This window comes from Chenopodium album, chromosome 5 (assembly GCF_948465745.1).
Source record: "Chenopodium album chromosome 5, dcCheAlbu1.1, whole genome shotgun sequence".
NCBI lineage: Eukaryota > Viridiplantae > Streptophyta > Magnoliopsida > Caryophyllales > Amaranthaceae > Chenopodium > Chenopodium album.
In genome coordinates, this window is record NC_137838.1 from 90,943 (window position 1) to 115,305 (window position 24,363).

Consider the following 24,363-nt stretch of genomic DNA (forward strand, 5'->3'; position numbering starts at 1 on the left):
TTTCCCCTCTAATACTTCCTTTGCCAGCAACATAAGATCCTAATAACATATCTCATCTGGGTCAACTTGTTTATTACTACCACTCCCACCCTCGTAGACTAAATGGCCATTTGCAATATGCTTGAATTGTCCACCATGCCAAAACTTCAAGGTCACAGTGTCAAAAGGACTTTTCATCTTCCTATTTTTGTTCATAATCCTATGTTTTCAAACACAACACAACAACCATTCATATAACACAACCAATTAATCAACAAACACGAATCTAGGGTTTCACGCAAATTCAATCAAAAGCAACCACAACATTCAAAATCAAAAACACGAACAATTAACACATATCAACCAAAAAAGACAATGTTTTTATGTCATTAACAAGCAATTACAGTCACTAATTAAGTTCAATTATGCATAATTAATCAGTTAAGCAAGGTTTACACACAATTAAACCCACGAGTTTTGGTTTAAGAGTTATGGGGTACCTGTACTTTAGATCTTATGGAAACTCCGATACCCTTGCACGATTCTTCGCAATTTACTCTAAAAAGCTTGCCAATTTCGCCAATTTCAGATGATGGTGTCAGCTCCAGTACGAAAATGGTTGAAAAAAAATTAATTGAAGCAGGGGAGTAATGGCGGGGATAGAGAAAATTAATGGGTAGTTGAGAGGAGTTAAGTCAGCATAGATTAGGAGGGAAATTAATTCCCTTGACTGTTCCAACCGGTCACCAGTCAATTTGGCCCAAAAAAAGCGAAGACATATAAAAGTTGGGATTATTAAATAATAAACGATAGTTGGGATTAAAAAAAGCGAATGAGTGAAAGTTGGGATTAATTTTATCAATTTTTCCTATACTTTATACACTACGGAGTTTATACACTAGTTCGTCACAGATTAAAGCATTGATTAAAGCTCAACGATTTTTTTTAAAACAATAAATAAATAAGAAGAAATAACATTAGGAAATCGTCCTCATGGGGGAATCCCTAATGCGTCAGATTGAAGTATGGAAGCTAAATTAGAGCTAGTACAATAATTAATTAACATGAAATCTGCTACTAAATGGCCTACATTTGCTATTCAATCTGCTGCACGATTCGCCTCTCTATACACGATCTATAGACTATGGGTTCGTGTATTTGTAGATTTTATTACGAAAACTGTATATTAGTAAAGGAAAAATTGTCACCATTAGTCCCAACTTTGCTCCTTCCGTTGTTATTAATCTCAACTTCAATTTTATTTTCGATCACTCTCAACTTTGTACCCTATTAATTTTTATCACCTCCGAATGACTTGAAACCGGTTGAGGAGGTAAATCTTGCTGACTTGGGATTAGTTGTACACATGTCGCAACCTAATTGGTTAAAAAGTGAAATAAAAAAAAAATCCCCAACCATCCCTTAGCCTTATCATCGACCACCACCACCAACCTCCTTTCCTTAAGTCCCAGCTGCTTCCTTCCTAACCCCACTCTCGGAACCACCAAGGGGATGGTCAGAATTAGACGGACCACGCCTCCTCCCTGCCCACCTCCGACGCACGCGCACTCCCTTCCCAGCCCACGACTGGCGAAAAACCTACCCTAGCCCTAAATGGCAGTTTACCCACCAAAAAAACAAACTCCTCCCCTCGAAAACGACCACCAAAACTGGCCTCAAACGGCTGAAATGGGCGGGTTTTAGGGCTGAATGGTTGATTTTAACCCTAAACAAGCCGAATTCGATCGTTAGTGGCCGATTTCGTGGCGAATGGTTTCGTTTTGGACATTTAGGGCTGCAAGAATTTGAGGTGGGCGGGTTCCGGTGGTCTGGGCTAGGAAGAGGCAAGGGTTGCTGCCTGCCGGAGGTGGAAGGGGCTACCACCTGGTGGGTAGGGTTAGGATTTAATTTTTTTAATTAACTTGCAATATCAAATTAGATGACCTATTGGGGGTGATAAAAATTAGGAAAATTTGCCGGAAATAACACCACCTTTCACCGATCTTCCATAAATAGAACGACATATGGATTATTTCAAAATGGAATGACCTTTGACATATATTTGCCACAAATGGAACGTGACATTTTGGTAACCTCTTTAGAAAGTTACTAGTGAAACGTGTCACAACGTCGTTGGTCAATTTGTTTAACAATTTTGTTTTTTTTTTATAAAAAATAAATAAATAAAAAAAAATACTTAAAAACTAAGTAAGAAAACTGAAATTAAAAAAATAAAAAATAAATAATCTTCCCCTTGTCGGTAGGCGGCAGCCACTCGACCACCACCTGCTCTCCCTTTCTCCACCCTTGGCCTCCAGCCTGAGCCCTCTACCCCCGGCGACGACGCACCCCTCCTGACCTAGATCCCGAACCTACAACCCCTCCCCCTCCCTTGAACCACCTTCCCCCCACCCTAAACCCCCCCTGAAAACCCACATCTCCTCATCTCGCGGCCGGCCAGCGCCCCAACCCTTTCCCCTGTGCCGGCGAATCCATTACGCCCCTCCGACGCTCGTCTCCAATCCATTCCCCCCTTGAACCACCACTCGAAAACCTAAAATCAACTGGTGGTGTAAGGTCATTGAATTTTCGGGTGGTGGTTCAAGGGGAGTGGATGGGTGGTCGGAGTAGGGGTCTGGGTCAAGAGGGTACCGCAGCCCGCAGGCGCCATGTAGAGGCTCTGGCCACTGGCGGGTTTGGGGAGGGGGATAGCAGGTGGTGGTAGGGTGGCTGCCGGCAAGGGAGCGTTTTTTTTTTAGTTTTAAATTTTTTTAATTTAAGTTTTATTTTTTAAATCATATTATTAAAGAAAAATGTTAAAATAAAATAAATAACGTTTTAACCAATCACACATGTGACACGTGTTAAAAGTAACCTGTAAAACATGTTACAGGTTTTTTGGTCAATTTCCGGCAAATGTGTATTAAAAGTCGTTTTCTTTTGAAATAATTAAAGGTTGTTCCATTCTTAGAAGACCGCTGAAAGGTTGTATTATTCTTGGCAAATTTTCCTAAAAATTAATAGAGTACAAAGTTGGGAGTGATTGAAAATAAATGGAAGTTGTGATTAATAACAGCAGACACATTAATCATTAAACTTTGAAAGAATTCATCTTACAATTTGAGATATGAAAGTATCATATTATTCAATGTCATTGCAAGTAAAAGTGAACGGAATAAATATTGCGGAGTATTACGTAAATTTGTCACTTTGTTTTACCGGTTTTGTGAATTTTAGTTATGATAAAACATAATGTGTAATCTTATTAGAATTGTGGGTATTTTACATAGGAAAAATTGTAAATAATAAAATCCCAACTTTGCTCCATTTTCTTTTAATAATCCCAACTTTAGATTATTCTATAATAATCCGAACTTTAGGGGCTGTTTTCTTTCTTCAATCCCATTGACCGGTTACCTGTTAAACAGGTTAATTTCTTTTTATTTTTTAAATACAAGCCACATGTCAAGAGTTAATTAGCCATAAAAAATTTTAAAATTAAAAAAAAAAAAAAATCAGAAACCCCCTTCCCTTCCCTGCCACCCCAGCCACACCGTCCACCAAAACCTCAGCCTCACCACCCACCGGAAAACTCCAGCCTTCTTCCCGTCGGCCAGCCGCCCCTTTCCACACACGCTACAACCATAAATAACAACAACAAACACCAGCAACTCAGCCCAAACTACCGCACAACTCGCAAATAGCCAAACAACCACCATCACCACCAGCCTAAATCGTCAACCACAACACCCTTCTCTACCTCATCATCGATTCGCCACCTGCAATCAGAAATTCAACAACCAATTTCATCAATTTCGGCATTCAATAGCAGTAACAACTTCGAATTATTCTCATGGAGTGCGCTCACGGGGTTGGTGGTTCGACGGGGAAGGGGGAGTGCGCTCACGAGGGTGGTGGTTCAAGGAGAAAGGGCGACGGGCGACGGGAGGGGAGTAGAGGTGGGTGACCAACGGGAAGATTGGGGCGGCAAAGGCAATTGAGCTATTGCGGAGAACCCGAAGTGGGTTTCGATCGAGGTGGCGAAGGTTAGATGTTGGATCGGCGGAGTCGGAAAAAGTTGATGCTACTGCGAAGGACTCCGACGCAGGGGGAGGTTTCAGGGGAGTTCTGGTGTTTTCGGGGTGTGTGCGTGGGTTTTGTGGTGGCGGAGGGCAAGGCGGTGGATGTGGTTGGGGGTTGCAGTGGGAGGCTAGGTGGTTTCTGGTTTTTTTTTTTTTAAAAAAAAAAATTTTGCACCATTGACAAGATGACACGTGTAATGTAACCTACTATTAGAGGTCATTGAATTTTGTTAAACGGTTTGGGATTGAAGAAAGAAAACAACCCCAAAAGTTCGGATTATTGTAGAATAATCCAAAGTTGGGATTATTAAAAGAAAATGGAGCAAAGTTGGGATTATTATTTCTAAATTTTCCTTTTACATAATGTCAGTTTTTAATAATTTTACTTATCGATAAACACACACATTAATCATTAAACTTGTGCATGGACATCATTTTAGGCTATAAAAATCACAACGGATTTTGACCTAAAAAGTAGCAACCAAGCCTAGATATCCTTTGGGCTTTCCCATGTACCACATATCTCAAAGGCAATCTCAAAGGGGTGTATTGTCATTTTAACTAGTAATATGGGGTTAAAATTGTAAAACTATCTAGAATATCATTGTATTCAAGTAAAATCAGAAGAGCATCAATGAAGGAACGAAGAGATTCAATGGTGAAATGAAACTTGACAATCGGCTTCAACGGAGGAAATTAACATTGATACTTTTGGGTTAACCATGCCCTTTATTTCTACATTTTTCTTAGGGTTTTTGTTTAATTCACCGCCGGAATTATAAGGGTGATTGTTGTTGGCTTACAAGATGAAGTAATATATTGGGAAAGGAGGAGGAAGAAAGATATGAAAATGGAGGGGAATGAAAATAGAGCATGTATGGGATGATATATGACGATGGCTGATATCATCTAAAAAAGAAAGATATCGGCCAGGAAAGGGCTGATAAGCTATAAAAAGCAGACATATCGGCCATATCGGGCCCTACAGTACTTGGCACGTAGCAGTCTTTTTGTTGACACTTGGCGAGGAAAGCCTTGCATACCTTATAGCCACCTGTCATGAGGTTTATTATAAATAGTAGGGTAAGCTTCATTAAATGGTAAGCATTAATTACTCTCTCTCTCTATCTTTCTCTCTCTTCTTTCTCTCTCTTACTTATCATCTTATAAACACTTTCTAACTTTATCATCAGAGTGGTTTTCCCCGGATCACCCCGGGGTTAGCTGACTTCTGTTCATTGTGTAGGTTCTCAGCTTGCCGATAGAAGTATCTGGATCTCAGGTTCGGGTTATCGGATCATACAGAAACAATTTGGCGCTAGAAGGAGGGGGCAGTGATCACTTCTATCGCCTAAGAGCCTAACACATACAAAAGTAACAATAGCAATGGCTGAAAACAACGCAACACCCATAATAAGCAAAACGGTAAACCGACCGATTATAACGCAACCAACAATCGAAGTAGAGGATGAAACACATACGTTAGAGGAAAATCAGTTCCACATGCCGTTAACCCCAGAAAGGCAGGGGGGAACGACAGTAGATCCCATGGCAGAATTCACGCCAGAAGAATTACAAGTGGCAGCACGAGTAATGACTGCAATGAGCAAAAAAAGAAAAGAGGCAGAAATGGCTCAGGCAGAAGGAGAGGTGTCGCTAGCCAATCGTGGAGAACAGTTCAACCGAGCAACAAGTTCGCCAAGACACCGTCATGAAGAAACACCGATAAGGACGCATACCACACCGCGTCACTCGGACGGGCAATCATCAAGTCGTACGGTTATAACAAGAGCCCATCAGCAGGGGGTCTCCCAGGTTGGGGGCAGGTACCGCGAACTGTGGTACAATTAAGGGCATCCCCGTTTGCGCAGAGCATCTTGAGTCAGCCAATGGAAAAAATCAAGATGCCGACATGTAGGTACGATGGAAGAGGAGACCCAAGTAGGTTCATAACGTCCTACGAAGGGCATATGATGCTTTACACAAATACAGATGCTGTGTGGTGCAAAGTTTTTCCAACCACGTTGATTGGGGCTGCAGCCGATTGGTTCAACAACCTAGAAAATGGAATGGTAGATAGTTTCGAAAAGTTAACTGAGGTGTTTATAGGGCAGTATGTTAGTAACAGTGTGCGGCAGAGAACATCAGGGGAATTGATGGCGGTGGAGCAAAGGGCAGATGAGTCTTTGAGGGACTATATCAGACGGTTTAATAACGAGGCAAACACAATTCCAAGGTTGCAGCAAGAAATAGCAGTAATGGCTTTAATGAATGGTCTGAATGACTCTGAATTCAAGCGTTATCTTACGCGAAAGAATTTTTCAACGCTGGCAGCCGCATTTAACAAGGCCCATGATTATATCAAGAGTGAAGAGTTGATGAAAACAAGTAGCAGGAGCGTGACCGTTGGAAAGGGTCAGCAGCAGTTTGAAGGGTCGGCGTCTGGAAGTGGTAGGCCGAGAGCTCAGACCCCAGGAAGGGGAGGGGGAAATCGGCAAGAGTTCAGAGTTGCAAAACCGCCAATGCGGTACAGTACGTACACACCCTTGAATACACCAAGAACGGCGATTTATTCAGTTAATCAGAGTAGAGAGGCATGGACAAGGCCGATTCCGATGAAGGCAAAACCAAGAGATGCTAAGAAATACTGTATGTTTCACAGGGATGTGGGTCATTATACTGAAGAGTGTACACAATTAAAAGACAACATTGAAGAGCTGATAAGGAAAGGTCACTTGACTCAATATCGGTTAGGGGCAGGAGGGACTCAACCACCTCCAAGGCAAGTAGAAAGGCAGCAGCTGGAGGCAAGGCCTGAGAGGTCGCAAGGAGTAATCCGACAGGGAAGTGGCGGAATGCCTCCCCTCTCGACTGGAAGGGGAGTAGATGTGATAACTGGAGGGCCAGTTCATGGGAGAACTGTCAGTGGAGCCAAGAAACATTTGTCTGAGCACCGACATATTATCAATGCCCTAGATACCAACAATCGTCCTCGGCCAGCATCAATCCCAGACGTGGTGTTCACGGAAGAAGATGCTAGGGGTATCGTATTTCCGCATGATGACCCGTTGGTACTCATTGCAAAGATTAACGGAGCAGATGTTAAGAGAGTCCTAGTGGACGGGGGCAGTTCTGCAAACATCTTGTTCATGAAAGCGTTCAACGAAATGATGATTGGAAGGCAATATCTGACGCAGGTGTCTTACCCAGTTATCGGGTTTAATGGGTCGACAGTGAGACCAGAAGGAAGCATAGTCTTACCCGTGCGATTGGGCGATGGGCTGACTGCAAGGGATGTAATGGCGGAGTTTCTGGTGATCAATGTCCCATCAGCTTATAATGCAATTATCGGCAGACCGATAATACATGATGTACAAGCGTTTGTGTCAACGTACCATTTGACAATAGCTTATGTGTCGAATTTAGGAGCCGTAGAAAAGGTTCATGGGGGGCAAGTTATGGCAAAGTCGTGTTATTTAACTGCTTTGAAAAATCCGGTTGGAGGTGGATCAGTGCCGAGTAATCCTAAAAAGGAGTTGGAGCCCACAGTACGTGACTTATCCATGGGGAACTTTGATACAAGGCCAGAATCAGCTCCGAGACCGTTACCGGGAGGAGAAACGGTGCAGGTTGAGTTGCAGCCGGGTGACTCCAGCAGAACGGTTAGGGTTGGAGCTGATATGGATGTGGACATGAGGTGCAATCTGATAAGCCTGTTACGCGAAAATGTTGATGTCTTTGCTTTCTCGGCGAGTGAACTGCCAGGAATACACCCAGGGGTGATGGAACACAAATTAAATGTTAATAGAGGGTTTAGGCCGATAAGACAGAAAAGGCGTAACTTCTCTACTGAGAAGATAGAGGCTATACAGGCTGAGGTTAACAAGCTCCTAGCGGCTGGTTTTATTGAACCGTGCACATATCCGGAGTGGTTGGCAAATGTTGTCATGGTTAGAAAGCCGACGGGAAAGTGGCGGATGTGTGTCGACTTTTACCGATTTGAATAGGGCATGTCCTAAGGATTGTTATCCATTGCCCCGGATAGACAGACTGGTGGATTCCACTTCTGGTCATGAGATGCTCATCTTTTTAGATGCGTTTTTGAGGTATCATCAGGTCAGCCTTCACAAAGCCGACAGACCAAAGACGGCCTTAATAACGGATGCAGGGGTATTTTACTACAAAGCCATGCCGTTCGGGTTAAAAAATGCTGGGGCAACATATCACAAGTTAGTTGACAAGATTTTTGAAGAACAAAAGGGCCGGAATGTGTAGGTGTATGTGGACGACACAATTGTTAAAAGCAAGGAAAAGAAGGATCACATAGCCGATTTAAAGGAAACATTTGAGACATTGCGGAAGTATCAGATGAAGTTGAACCCAGAGAAATGTGTCTTTGGTGTTCGGTTAGGGAAGTTTCTGGGCTTTATGGTTAGCGAGCGGGGTATAGATGCTAATCCTGATAAGGTGAGTGCAGTCCTCGAGATGAAGCAACCAAAAACAATCCGGGATATTCAAAGGTTAACTGGAAGGATGGCAGGGTTAACTCGGTTTATCAGTAAATTAGCTGACAAGGCACTCCCGTTCTTTGTAACTTTGAGGCAGAACAAGGCGTTTCAGTGGGGAAAAGAGCAAAAAGATGCTCTGGAAGTGGTAAGGAATCATTTAAGGTCTCTTCCAACAGTGGCAAGGCCGGAAAAGGGGGAGTTGCTACAATTGTACATTTCGGCTTCACCAAAGACGATAGCTGCAGTATTGCTAGTGGAAAGAAAGAAGATGCAAATGCCGATATACTTTGTCAGTCATGTTCTGAGTGTAACTGAAAGGAGGTACCCGGTAATAGAAAAAATGGCATTGGCAGTAGTCGTAGCGGCTAGAAAGTTGAGGCCGTATTTTGATTCGCATCCAATAGATGTCCTGACAAACCATCCACTGGAAAAATCACTGCACAAAATGGATACATCAGGTCGATTGCTAAAGTGGGCTGTAGAGCTATCGGAGTACGAGATAAATTATAAGCCGAGAGTGTCAATAAAAGCGCAGGCCTTATCGGACTTCATAGTGGAAACTACCTACAATGATGAGGAAGAAGAACTGGGAACTTGGCAGGTTTCAGTGGTTAATAAACCTATGCTTATGATGTATTTTGTAGAATGTTAAATATAATGTTTAAATGTTTAATATAAAGGTTAAATGTTGAATATAAGTATAAATATAAAGGTTTCAGCAGTTAACAATGTTTGCAATTTTTCATATAAATATAAATATAAAGATTAAATGTTTAAGATACTGAAATATTGCACATATAATATTAGTTTACAATGTGGCAGGTATCAGTAGATGGATCTGCAACGTCAACTGGTTCAGGGGCAGGAATAATTATAACGGCCCCAGATCAGAAAACTTTTGAGTATGCGATCAAATTCAAGTTTAAAGCCACCAATAATGAGGCTGAATATGAGGCGGCCATAGCCGGGATCCAATTATCAATAGCAGCTGAAGCAAAGAGAATAATTTTGGTCACCGATTCTCAATTAGTGTCCAATCATTATTCAGGAGAATATGAAGCAAGGGAGCCAACAATGGTGAAATATACTGAAAAAATGAAACAGTTGACGGCACAGTTGCAACATTTCGAAATCAGACTAGTACCAAGAGCACAGAATGTGCAAGCTGATGCTTTGGCAAGACTGGCATCTTCAAGTTTCAATGACTTTGAAAGAACGGTTATGGTTGAAATTTTACAGCGAAAAAGCATAGAGGAGAAATCGGAAGTATGCTGTGTTGATTACAGCACACAGTGGTTTGACAAGATACTAGCATACTTACTCTACGGAGTTCTACCTCCAAATAGGGAGGAATCAAGAAAATTGCGTAAAGACAGTGTATGGTTCATAATGTATCAAGGCCAGCTGTACAAGAGAGGATTTTCGCTGCCATTACAAAGTTGCATAAAGGATCTAGAATCTGTAAAATTAATCGAAGAAATACACGAGGGCACCTGCGGGAATCATCTCGATGCAAGAGCGTTGTCCCGGGAAGCAATGAGAAGGGGATACTACTGGCCAACAATGAATGAAGACGCCGTTAAGTATGTGAAGAAATGTCAAAAATTTGCACCCGCTATTAATTTGCCGTCCAACGATCTAACACCCATACTTAATCCAGTTCCTTTTGCACAATGGGGAATGGATATAGTAGGACCGTTTCCCTCAGCAACGGGTGGAAGGAGATTTCTCATAGTAGGAGTAGATTATTTTACAAAATGGATAGAGGCGGACCCAGTGTTAAAGATAACTGCATCGGAAGTAAAAAAATTCATCTGGAAAAATATTTTCACGAGATTTGGGTTGCCTATGGCGATGGTTTTTTATCACGGAACTCAGTTTGACTGTAAGCCGGTGAAGGACTTGTTATCCATGTATAAAGTGAAATTTGCATATGCAGCAGTCTGTCATCCGCAATCGAACGGGCAAGCAGAATCGGCAAATAAACAGATAATAGCGGCGATCAAAAAGAAAATAGAGGATGCAAAGGGCTTATGGGCCGATTTGATACCGGAAATTTTGTGGGCAAATAGAACTACAGCAAAAGAAGCAACAGGAGAATCGCCATTCAACTTAGTGTTTGGAACAGAGGCAGTAGTACAGGCAGAGGTAGGGTTGCCAACTTTCAGAATTCAACATTACTGTGAGGATCAAAATGACTTGCTTCTGCGATAACAGTTGGATTTTCTCCCTGAAATACGTGAGAAAGCGGTAGTCAGATCAGCCGCCTTCAAAGATAGAATGTCGAGGGCTTATAACAAAAGAGTCGCTTATCGACCATTAAATAAGGGAGATCTAGTGCTGCGACGAACATCGGCCACAGGGAAAGGAAATGATGATGGAAAGTTAACAGCTAATTGGGAGGGACCATACCGAATAAGGGATATGGTGATACAAGGATCGTTTTATTTAGAAACAATAGATGGAAAACCGTTGAAGAATGTATGGAATACTGCAGTATTAAAAAAGTATTATGTATAAGTTTAATGAAATTTTGAATCAATAACGGCAATAATTACAGTGGGAATACATATGTGTTTTACCGTAAATTCTATCGATTGAAAAGGCATCCTCTACTTAACAAAACATCGTTAAGTAGGACGGACAGCTAAAAACCACTTCCGTGAGGGTAATAAAAACGCAACCTGATCAGTTGTAGTCATTACCCCACGAGGTTGCTGGTTCAAAATATAATTCCGGTCAAATCAAATCGAGTATACACCGACAAGAGGTGTAGCTCTGATAATGATAACCGAGAGGGTGCTTGACTGACTAAATTAGTGCAGCAAGCGACCGGTATTATGCTCTGAATCAGTAACATGAAATATTATAGTGCATATGGCTGTACAACAAGCATATGCACTAGGGGGGCAAGAAGTGTAGCAAGAAGTACAGAAAAGGCTTAATTTAATAAGCACCTGCTTCAAATTATCTTTTGTCTCAACTTTTATCTTACTGACGAGATGGATATAAAAATGAGAATAAAATATTGAGCTCATAATGTTAAAATAAGGGCGTTAAGACTAGTAGAGTAATAATATAAAGTTCATAAGTTATCAGTAATACATAACGTTGGCAGTTATAAAAATAGCGTAAGTTAAAAGAGAACGATTAAATGTTGGAAATAGTACAAGAACAATCGACAGGCACCACCACAAAAAGGGCATATGCCGATAAAGCAGCTTTAATATACAAAAATAGTTTGATAAAAACGAAAAGAAAATACTTCAAACTAAGACCGATAAGGTCCAACAACACAAGACCCACAAGAAGATGTCGGTGATGACTGCCCGCCCCTTCAAGATTGTTTATTATCAGACGTCGTCGGGGAGTCCAAAATGCTAGGATCTTTCAGGCTTTCATCAGCGCTTGGCTCTGCGTTGAAAAGATCCTCCTCAGCAAATTCCTGTTGTTCAAAACCGGAAGGAATCTTGAAGGCTTCATCATCAAAGGCTTTTTCAACCTTAGCCCAGTCTTCCTTTTTCCAACCGGCGGCTTGGGCAATACATCTCTGCGCAGCCGTCCAACCGCCATCAAAGCGATCTTGTAACCGAGTGCAAAATTCTTTTGAAGCCAAGTAGCGACCGACAGCTCTTTGCCGAATACCTGGCTTGTCAGCCTCCATCTTATTAACCTTCTCTTCAAGATTTTAAATCGTTGCCTTAGAATCGCTGAGGTCTTTCTCAAGTATAGGAAGACGCTCAAGAGCAAGGTTCTTTTCGACAATTTGGCTCTTCAACTGTAAAACCTCCTTCTCAAGTCCTTCAACCTTGCCAGCTTTGTCCTTCAGAGACGCCAACTCCAGGTCATCTCTCTTATTGACCTCTTTCAGCAAATTTAAAGCCTTGTCAGCATTGTCTAAGGCAGTTTGTAAGGCATTCTGGTTGGCAGAAGACTGATGATGTTGCTCCTGATAGTAGCGGTACATCTCAACCAGTTCCGTACCAGACATGACTGCCTACGTATAAAAGTTGTCTCAGTATAAGAACATAATACAGTAAAATAAATAAAAAAAATAATAATAAATAACAATAACAAAAAATAATAATAAACTCGTAGCCGAGTTATAATAATTTTGCCCATACAAATAAAGTATCGTGGTTAAATAAAACAAATGAGTACCTTCATCATATTATGCATATGAACAACAGCAAGGGGACCGATTTCGCCCACCGGTCTGTCCAGGGGAGGAGCCAAGTTGCATAACAGCCGATATCCGAGATTACCACCTTGCATCGGATCATCGGTATATAGAGATTCATTTCGGTACACGTCAAGGTTTGGCTGCCATCGATCCCTAGAATGGCCAGGCGGGACAGAGAACCCTCTCAGGACAACTTCAGGAAACCTCCCTTTTGGGCGCTCGATCCATTGCTGAGATCGATAAATAAACCCAGGAATGCTGGTATCAGATCCACCAGCCGTAATGGGGATGTTTGGACCAGCTGGTAGAGTTGTCTCGGTAGGTTGCGGCGGGGGAGATTCGGAAGTTCGAGTGAGATCTTCAATCTCCACCCTCTCGGTCATCTTTTTGGTAATTGGTTCGGTTTGAACTACTGTCTTGTCTTCGACAGCAGAAGGCTTGGAAGGCTGAGAGGAGTGTGTGGTTTTATTGACATCTGCCCTGGATTTCTTCTCAGCCTGGGTGTCAGATACCCTGGTGTTCGCTGCTGCAACATTACCACCTCGACGATTTCTCAAAGTGGACAGTTTTCTCTTCTTTGACTGATCATCAGCCATCTTTTCAACTTTTCTCTTTGGATTGACTGGAGAGGCGCGACTGCAATATGAAGCAAGTGTGTCGTAACTAGGGTTAGGAGCTCTAGGACACCTCCGAATAACCCTTTTGCCGTCAGCTGACAATCCAAGCTGCTTATTATCTAGCTTGTCAACACCTGTTGCACATATAAAGGGGGGTTAAGGTTAAGATAAAGTTGATGTTATGAAGATAAAAGACAGCACAAAATCAAATCATAAACATAATTACAAATAAGGGATTGGTACCATAACAGTCAGTCCAGCACAGACCAACATGTGACAATGGGGCATTGCCGAGAATGTATCCCACATTAGGAACCCACACCTTTGGAGCAAGGCGAGGTCTACCTTCATCATCTTGGGATTCAATAATGTCAAAGTAATTGACAGCTCTAAGTTCATGGCGGCCGAGTTCCCTCTCGGGAATAGTGTCAAATCGAGGATGTGGCCGATAAAAAGTTCTCCGAATAGGGTAATCATCGGGAATAGATAAAAAGAAAAACTTGTCTTGCCACCCTTTACAACTAGATAACTTAGGGTGAACGGTATATTTTCTAGAAGCAGTGTACAAAGACCACCAACCCTCAGATTGACCATCTCTTTTCAGGGTCATCAGCTTCTGGAAAGCGTTAAGAGTTAGGGGAAAATTTCTATACAACAAAACCCACACAAGAGCGATTACAACACGAATTGTGGGAGGGGTTAGCTGAACTAAGCAGACATTCCAAGCTTTTAAAACTTTTGCTACAAATGGATGAAGAGGAAATCGTAAACCAAAATCAATATGCTTAGCATAAACGGCAACATGACCAGCAGGGCAATCAAGAACAGAAAATCCTGCGGCTGGAAGATAAAGGTCATAGCCGTTAGGAAGGTTATAAAATCGCTTGGCACGACGGCAGTAATCTTTCTCTGTTGCAGTTTTTCGGAATTTCTCGCTTATTATGGCTTTCCCTACTTTACTATTCCTCAGCAAGACAAGAGGTTGCCGAAAATTATTGTCATCGGTCTCAGAGTTGTACTCTTCGTCCAGTCTCTCCTCTTGAATTATTTCTGCGGTTAAGTCAATGACATTGTCACTACTCTCGTCGTCAGAGTTATCGTCATCTTCAACCGAGTTTATTGCGGATTCATGAACGGGAGATGTTTGATCTTCAGGCCGAGATGAGGGACCCTCTTCTCTGTCGGAATCAAAAGAGCTAGGACTTACCACCTGACCTTGCCCAGGTTTTTTACTTGATTCAGCAGCTTCTCTGGTCGCGACCTCGGGTTGGTAACTTGTTTGTTTCATTCTCGGCATAAATGTGGTATTTACACCAATATTCCCAACGTTAGAGCCGTATTGGTCGAACCGCGTGTTGTCAAAACTCCTCAGATGATAACGGACGTTCACTGGTTCGATATCAAGAATTTCTGTACCCTCCGGAATACAGGGGTTAACAGGGCGAGTAGCCTTCTCACAGTCGGTTAGTAATTTGTGACGATAAAAGGCTTTCTTTTGCTCTTCTGGAGATAACGGCTGAAACGGATCGTCAATATTGTCAGACAGGGAAGCAGCAGTCCCTCCAGAACGGCCGAGATCTTTACCCAACGATTGTCTAATAAGACGACGCCTAATAGTGCTTAGGGAAGGGAGTTCTTCCTCAATACTACTATTGGACATCTAAAATCCTAAACTTAAAAAAAAAGAGGGAGATATAAAAAGTCGAATTATGAAGCATGCAAATTCTTTTCTAATAAAAATTATGATTAAAATTATGTAAATACCTTAAAGCTATTCGCCCAGAGTGCAGAACTTCAAATTGCGCTTCTAAATAACGAGCAGACAAATAAGCGTTGGCTTGCTATGACGACAAAGGAGATGAAGATGGAAGCCCCTTTTCCTGAAGTCTCAGTTGTTTAAACCGACTTTTCGCTTTTTAAAAAAGTTTTTTGGATGTGAAAAATAAAAAGCAAATTTTAAAAAGGAAGAAACTGATGTGACGTTTGGGTCAGATATCCAATGGTTAGGATAATTTGGGGAATTTAAATGTAAGTCAATAGATCAGCGACACGTGTCCTACCCCATACCATATTTCTCGCTTAAAACCTAGCAAACGATTCATCTCCTAAACGACAGCGTTTTAGCAGTAAGTTTATTAAGTAGACCTTGTGTCCTATCGGCACACAAGGTCACTTGGGGGGGAAAACGGAGTTTTTCGCTCCCATTTAGTTTATTAGGTAGACCTGGTGTCCTATCGGCACACAAGGTCACTTGGGGGGAAAACGGAGTTTTTCGCTCCCATTTAGTTTATTAAATAGACCTTGTGTCCTATCGGCATACAAGGTCATTTGTAAAACACCCACGAAAATTGCAACGAATATTATAATGGATACACTTAACAGAGTGCAAGAAACATAGTACTCAACTATATTAATAAATCACATAATTTTATACTATGAAAAGAACGTAAAAATCTAGCGTGATATAAAGTGAGAACGTTGATCAATAATCTAACGTCCTCACTTGGGGGCTAGTTGTATGGGATGATATATGACGATGGATGATATCATCTAAAAAGGAAAGATATCGGCCAGGAAAGGGCTGATAAGCTATAAAAAGCAGACATATCGGCCATATCGGGCCCTACAGTACTTGGCACGTGGCAGTCTTTTTGTTGACACTTGGCGAGGAAAGCCTTGCATACCTTATAGCCACCTGTCATGAGGTTTATTATAAATAGTAGGGTAAGCTTCATTAAATGGTAAGCATTAATTACTCTCTCTCTATCTTTCTCTCTCTTACTTATCATCTTATAAACACTTTCTAACTTTATCATCGGAGTGGTTTTCCCCGGATCACCCGGGGTTAGCTGACTTCTGTTCATTGTGTAGGTTCTCAGCTTGCCGATAGAAGTATCTGGATCTCAGGTTCGGGTTATCGGATCATACAGAAACAGAGCAAATTATTTGGTGAAGAAGAAGACCCAACCCAAAAAAATAGTACATTAAAAGTTACGTAGTATAAAATATTTATAAAGTTCTTTATATTAACCTATTTGCCATATTGAGATATTGGAGCTCCCTCCAATTTAACAATCTAAACTACAAAACTTTGCTCAAGCTTGTGACTCTGATTTTCCTAAAGATACCTACCTGATATGCAACAAAGATATATAGGCAATCTAGCTCTACAATCTACATGATTCAAATTAGGAAAATGTGAACCATTGCACTGCATTGCGAACGATCTTCAAGTATCACAAAATCATCGCATGTTGCCTTCGCGCAGGACATCAATCATGTTGTAGATCTGTTTTGTAGCCTTGGATTGCACCTGTATGAACCACATTTTTTTTCAGTCCTCGTCGATTTTTGCAGCATTTTTACAGCCAAAAATTCAAGAAAATCAAGTTAGCAACCTATTTTCATGCCAGAAAATTATGGAATATGTTTAGAAACTACAAATTCACAGCAAAATTATTTAAATTGATATGCCAATAGAAAAAGTTCTAGATTTTAACACATCTATAATATACTCCATAGTCCGTAACGTCCCTGGTACCATACTTGCCCACCACTGAATATGAGGTACACCTCATTATAACTAAACACTTACCCTACAGCTCGTTGAGCCAAAAATTCAAACTAGTAATTGATCCCCACCTCCATAATACGGAGTAGCATAATTCAACAATAACACCTTATACAACTCCTGAACCAATCTTCCCAATCACTCGGAAGAAGGAATAAAGATTTCCCCAAAACTATAGAACTCCAAATATTAACAACAAAAAGATTTCCCCAAAGAAAAAGCACTTGCTCGTTGAGCTTTCATCAAAACAGAGAAATTCCCTTTCAACATAATGTGCATTCTTCTAACATCACAAGGACGGAAGAAAAACACATTATGCCATTAAAACATCACAAATAAAAAAAAAAAAGATCTCTACCTTCTTCGCCAGGAAAAGCACAGCATCGACGGTACCCTCAGCATATATAGACCTTCCACACACATTATGCTGAAACTCAAATGATACCCTAAAGAAGAGATCAAAAAGCTCCAAACTCTTTAGTAAGATCAGATAAAGCATAGCTTTAAAATAGGTGGATGAGATAGGTGTAAATTTACGTTTGGTCGGGAGACGTTAAGTGGTACATGTGGAATGCATGACCAGAAACGTGTTCTTTCGGGACACCAACCATCTCAACTTGCAACTCAGGATCCCGTATTAGTTGTATCTGATAAGAATATGAGTGAAGGATTAGGGAAAAAAAAAAAATCACGTTATGATCAAATAAAGTTGTTGAAGACAGCAACTCAAATCACACAAGGACGAAAGATCAGATAATGTTAGTGCCTCTAAGAAAGTTCCAACCCTCTATGAAATTTTTTATATACACCCGGGTGCAGCACAAGGTTAATTTGTTCTTGATTTGATGATTAAATGAAAACAATCATCAAAATAAAAACAAAATACTCATGGGTGCACCGTACACCCGGGTGTATATAACAAACTCTTAAACCTCTAAGCTAGTATCAATACTATATAATAGAGTAATCACCAAAAATATCTCATAAGTACATGTATCGCGTTCCTACCAATTTTTTTTTCTTTTTTTTGCCTTAATATATAATATGATAATTTATTTTTAAAAAAAAAATCTATAGCCTAAAAACCCAAAATATAGAACAATAAAGTACAACAACTTTAAATAAATAATATATTTTTCTTTGCTTTACATATAAATAAGAAAAGATTAAAAATAACATCATAGTAAATTAGTGATTTTTACCCTTTAAATTTCATAATCAATACAACTGAAGTTTATTGTTGTAGATAGAAAATCACCAAACCAAAAAAGTTTTAATTATATGAAGTATATTAAGGGCCTATTCACATTTAGTGAATTGAGCTGAGCTGAGCTGAACTGATTGGAGCTGAACTGAACTGATTGGAGCTGAACTGAACTAAGATGAGCTGAAATGAATATTTTATGAGAAGGAAATTAAGAGCTGAACTGATTTAATTGGAGCTGAACTAAACTGAAATTAAGCTGAAGTGAACAGACCCCAAGATTAGAAAATCCTTTATATCCTCTTGAATTTTCATTCATTAATCAATAAAATGAAATGTTCATTTCATACTAAAAATATGGATTCCAACTCAATTTCAAATTCATAATTTGTGAGCTAACTACAAGGCCTACAACAATAGTGATACTCTATATTTAGTGAATATCCGAGCCTCAGGCAAGTAACTAGTAAAAATTAAAAAAATTCAGTGAATATCCGAGCCTCAGGCAAGTAACTAGTAAATATATATATATATAAGGCTCTCGTGAGAATTTTTCTTATGTGAGAACACTCTTTATGTTCTAAATTTTTACTCGTATGTTCTAAATTTTAAATATGATGTTCTAAACTTTTCTTTAAGTGTTCTAAATTAAATCAAATATTCTAATTTAGTACTCACATGTTCTAAACCATAAATAATTAAGTTTGATGTCATAAATTTTAAATAACTTGTTCAAAAATTTTAACTTATATGTTTAAAATTTTAAAATGTGTGTTTTAAGATTTTCAATTATATCTTCCAGATTTTAAAGCGTATGTTTTATTTTTTTACTCGTATGTTCTAAATTCTTTACTCACACTTTCTATATTCTATATCAATTTGTTCTAAATTTTTATTCACATGTTCATAATCTTAAATCAGATGTCTAAATTTTACTCATATGTTTAAAATTTCATAAAGTAAATTTTATAAATTTTTAATCACTTGTTCTAATTCTTAAATTAGATGTTCTAAACATATTACTCACATAAATGTTCTAAATTATTACTCATATGTTCAAAATTTTAATTTAAGTCACATGTTCTAAATTTTAGCTCGCATGTTCTAAAATTTTACTCACATGTTCTAAATTTTAAATCAGTTCTCATATAAGTATGAATTCTCACATATGGACATATTCTCACCAGATCCCTCCCCTGTGTGTATATATATATATATATATATATATATATATATATATATATATATAAAACAGTGAATATCCTCAAGCAAAGAACTAGTATTGCAATAAAAAGAAATAATATGTTGATTGAAGCATAGCCCTACTATGATTTGGCAGTTAATGATCATACAGCTGAAGAAAACAATATAGAATATACAAAAAAATACAAGAAGAAAACACCAATAAAAGGTTTTCCACAAATTATCAGTTTCTAAGCATCTTATATTAATAAATCTATGAGCAATTGCAAGGTAGACAGAGCTTCAGGGAAGATCAGGCACAAAAAGCATTCAGAATTAAACTCCCTCCTAGTGTTCCTACCTAACAAAGAAGCACGGAGATTTAAAAATTTTAAGGTAGCAAACTACAGTATAGACTTGTCTCTCATTCTCCATCTATGTCTTCCAAGTTCAAAACGTAAAATATCACAATAATTCCATCCACTCCCCCCCCCCCCCCAAAAAAAAAAAAAAAAGGCAAAACAGTCCCCGCACCCCCATAAAACTGTAAAGCAGAGGTGACAAGGTCAAGGTTGAATGGTTAAATAAGTGAATATGTATGTATGTCAAAACATTTAACAAATCCATTAAACCTCCAAAAAGAGGCATAAAGAGTCACAATCATGGATGGTTAGTAATGCTAATTTCTCCATGTGAAGGTAATATAATATTATCAAAAAAAAGGATTTGAATTTTCCTAACCACCCTACTGTAATCAAATAGTCATCCTAAGGTTTCACTACGGTAGTTAACCCCTGTATACAAGAGAGTCTAACCTGATCCATATCAAAGTCCACTCCAAGTTTCTTAAAGCATGAGATAACAGCTTTAGCAGTCCCAGATGCATCCTTTTTGTTGGCTTGATGAGACTCCATGACCTGGTATCAGTCATACCCAATAATAATTAAGCAAATAAACCATGTCATCGAGCCGAAAATTATGATATAGAATCAAACTCATAATTGGCAGACAACACTCAACCATATATCAGATACAAATGCGATGTGACACTGCTTGATTATGATTTTTTTCAGATTGATCAGTATAATCTACATTCATCTTACAGTACTAAAAACTATCACAAATGAGTTTGCCAAGACATGCGCATGATATTGAAATGGAGACTGCTCCATCCAAACAGTTAATGAAACTTTCTTGTCAGATATGTTGAAACCAACTCATAAGGTACTATTTTGTATGCATCAGAGAGAGCATGATGAGAGGAAATACCTGAAGAGAATAACCAGAAAAGGCTCCAGGGAATTGCTCAGCCATAATTTCCATTGCTGCAAGAAATGCTACGACCTTGAATAGCCAAAAGTCCAAAAGTGTAGATATTCAGTGATGAGAACTGCAATAGATAATTTGAAACTGGCTTGTGATACAGGACTATAAATGAAACACCTGCTTTCCCATCTGTGGTGATATAACAGCATAATTCTTTGAGTCCTCCACAGTCTTACGAAGTTTATCCCTGTCTCCACCAGTGGTTCCAATCACAAATGGCACCCCAATTTTGCAATACAACTCTGCATTATCTGCATACCAAATTGTCCAAAATGATTAATAAAACTAGAAGGTAATTACAAATATCAAAGCATGATTGGATACTTCTCCAACAATAAAATTATCAACGAGCCCTCCATACATTGAAATTTTGAAATAAACATAGCAACTTGGAGTCTAGCTTAAAATTATTCAACAATCAGGCCATAACATTTATTGATGGTACATTTATATCAGAGTTGTACTATGATTCTAGGGTGGGCTAATATATATATTGATCATGCATTCTGTAGTTCTCCATCTAGCTTTACTGTTGACCAACGAAATTGTTGCACATCAGTAGAGAGCTTGGCTTGAAGTTTTATAGGTCAAATCCACATATGATGAGAAAAATGAATAAATCTCATGACCTTGCTTAGTATAACATCTTAGATAAATATGATGAATGTTTCCCAGCCTGTTTAAGACAACATCGTAGACAAATAAGATAGGAGGAATGTAGCCTCACCCCTTAACACTGAGAGAGGCCTCATACACCCCAAAATCCATCCCAAAAAAAAACTACCCTGAAAACTTAATACAGAAAATATTTCCTGGATAACGAAGAGTTACATAGAAAAAAAAAATACACAAAGGATCAGTGATAAGCAAAAACTCCATTTCCGTGTATTTGTAAAATGACCAAGCCGAGACCTGATAAATTTAAAAAATCCAGTGATCACAAGTTAATTATCAATTAAAATAGTCAAATGCAATATAGCAAGGGAAAAAAAAGGCAAACTCTTTATTTTAATAGCACAGAACTGACAAAATGAAGTATTGCACATAAGATAATGATTGAATAATGCTGGTCAACAAAAACGCATCCACATTAAAGGTCTAAACCTTTAATTTACAGCCAATTACTTACAATGGGGTTTCTTAATTTCCTATTACCAAGATAAAGTTAGACAGTGTCAATCATCAAAGAGTTGCACCACATTAATTACAAGTTTACATATGTTCTCCATACCATTTACTGCAGTCGGCACTGTATAGTCTACCACAATCAGCTCAGGATATTCATCATAGACAGAGGCAAGGATATCTTCTCTTTCTAAAGGACCGTGGACCTGAATTTCTTTATCTCCCACTTGGACAAGCTGCCCACACTCCTCCTGTGCACCGAATGATACAGGAACAATATGAAGTCCAGCATTAGCTGCTGCTTCGATAACTGCCTTTCCCATTTTTCCCATGCAACTATTGACCTATAATCAAAGAATCACATAGAACAAAGTTTCTAAGTAAAAGCCAGCCTAACAGAAGCACATGATGTTCTTACAACCAGAATCACTTAAAAGTGAAATGCCATGTCTAACAACAGCAATAATGACTATATGGTTTGTCAACTTCTGTCAAATTGAAGCATATCTTTGATTTCTTTCAGTAGCTCAAAAATTGTAATCAGTAACTGACCACAAACTGTTATAGTTAATAGGTATAATTTGATGTGAATAAGTTAAAGCCCCTTCCATAATTTATAGTAGACCATTTTCACTCTGCTAGTTAGTCACAGCCTCACAGGTCCATGTAAAAAACACATAAATGGACAGGTATCAGAATTGGTATAGCTTTAACAACTTCCTCTAAGATACAAGGATTGTCAGATAAGTATGATGGGAGAATGTATGATTGTATCCTAAGATCAACCAACCAACCAACGTCTTCTAGAAGATTTATACATCAAACACTTAGATCATTTCCAACTAAACCAATAAAGCAAAGGATCAGATCAATGCTAGCCAATTGATTTAGAATTACCAAACAAGATAGAGATCAATCTAGCTGTGGAATCAGAGAACTTAGCTTACACCTAAGATATAAATCAGAAAGCTTCATAGAACAAACAAATAAATTGACCTCCAGCAAGGGTGAGACTTAAATTTCAAAAAGACAAATAAATAAATCGTAAGACACAGTTGAAGATTGTCAGCCAAATTCAGCCCCGTGTCTCGTAACTCCTCCCCCCCCCCCCCCCCCCCTCCCCAACCCCTCTTCTTATGTATCTTGAAAAGCATTGATAATTCTGTGTATATAGCCAATTTCAATCAGCATTTACTTTCATTCATCATACTCTCATAATTTATTAGAGAGTGCACAAATATAAGCAACAAGCACGGGGAAGCAACAGACACATACTAGTGAGTAGTGACAAACACAATAACATTTTAGTTTTGACTTGATAAAAATTTCCATGCAGCCAATAAATTTAACAGAAGGGCAACGCTAGGAAATCAAACAACAGTGATCAGGTTGAATAAGCTATTGTATGACTGTATGAGTCACTCGTATATAGAAGAAAGGAATCGAACAATATACCATTTTGCTAATGAGATAAATGTGTTACGCGTATAATTCAAGTCCTGATAAATCTGTACAAAACATTGCATAATTTGTACTAATCAATCAAACATAGACAACCAAGTTTACATTTCCGGGCACGAAACTCGTCGATTATGACCATTGATTCCTCAAGCAATATAACGATTTCCGACATGAACAAACTCCAGCAAGATTCAATTCAACATGACAACAAGTTTTAGAATCAAGAGAATAGTAAAGAGTTTATACCATAACAGGCAATCCAACATCTTTGGACTTGATAGAAAGATTTTGGACATTAGGAGCAGGGCTACTTGACATTACAGCTGAAACAAACGATCTACGCCCATTCTCAAATCCAGATTTTCTGATTATATTCCCAGAAAATCCACCAAATTTGCATTGTGAAGAAATACTCACATTCACAGGAACTTTTACTACAAATGCCATTTATATAAGAATAATCTGCACCAAAAAAAAACAAAAACCCTTTGTAAAAATGCACTCTTTATAAGATTATATACAGCAGAAATGACTATATATGGTTGATAAAAAACAAATCCAAATCTAATTTGTTCTTACAAATGCAAATAGAAAAGAAGAAAAAGCCCAAAATTCAACTTTGGGACAGCGCAAGGGGAAAGAGTGAGTAAAGAAGCAAAGTAAGACAGGAAAAACTCTCCGATGGTGAGACTTTGACGGATTAAACACTGGGAGAGTATTTTTTTTTTTTTTTCTGCAAAGGATACCGAAAGTTGTTAATTTTAAATGGAAAATTTACAAATTGCAGTCATTTAAAATTCGTATTTTGCAAATTGCAGTCATTTAAAATTTTTTTTGCAAATTGCAGCCCAAAAGTTCATATAAATTGTAAATTGCAGCCCGATTCAACTTTTTTATCGGTTTACAAGTTGAAAAATCTTCGATTAAGGTTTTAGGGGCCATTTTAGTTTTTAGGGGTCCGAATTGAGCTCGGAACTAGCAAAAAAATAACGCAAGTATCTCGTTTTGCGTAACAAAAGTATATCGATTTGTGGGAAACTGTAAATATGAGACACTTACGTTATTTTTTTGCTAATTCCGAGCTCAATTAAAAATGGAGTCTTTTATAATATTATAATATATTTT

General features: G+C 38.9%; 2 protein-coding genes across 2 annotated transcripts; one reads left to right on the forward strand and one right to left on the reverse strand.

The window, feature by feature from the left end:
- Positions 1-5,965: 5,965 nt before the first annotated feature.
- LOC145631262 (uncharacterized) lies at positions 5,966-10,783 on the forward strand. Its single transcript, XM_081683348.1, has 3 exons — positions 5,966-8,011; positions 8,337-9,170; positions 9,392-10,783. Exons 1-3 carry the CDS (start codon positions 5,966-5,968, stop codon positions 10,781-10,783), a joined length of 4,272 nt encoding a protein of 1,423 aa, XP_081539474.1.
- A 5,552-nt stretch (positions 10,784-16,335) lies between these two features.
- LOC145629922 (4-hydroxy-tetrahydrodipicolinate reductase 2, chloroplastic-like) lies at positions 16,336-23,964 on the reverse strand. Its single transcript, XM_081682163.1, has 9 exons — positions 23,818-23,964; positions 23,485-23,700; positions 21,884-22,121; positions 20,770-20,903; positions 20,596-20,670; positions 20,142-20,243; positions 17,478-17,587; positions 17,299-17,386; positions 16,336-16,682 (listed from the first exon to the last, which is right to left on the reverse strand). The coding sequence occupies exons 2-9, from the start codon at positions 23,683-23,685 to the stop codon at positions 16,614-16,616; spliced, it is 1,017 nt and encodes a 338-aa protein (XP_081538289.1). The 5' UTR covers positions 23,686-23,700; positions 23,818-23,964; the 3' UTR covers positions 16,336-16,613.
- Positions 23,965-24,363: the final 399 nt, after the last annotated feature.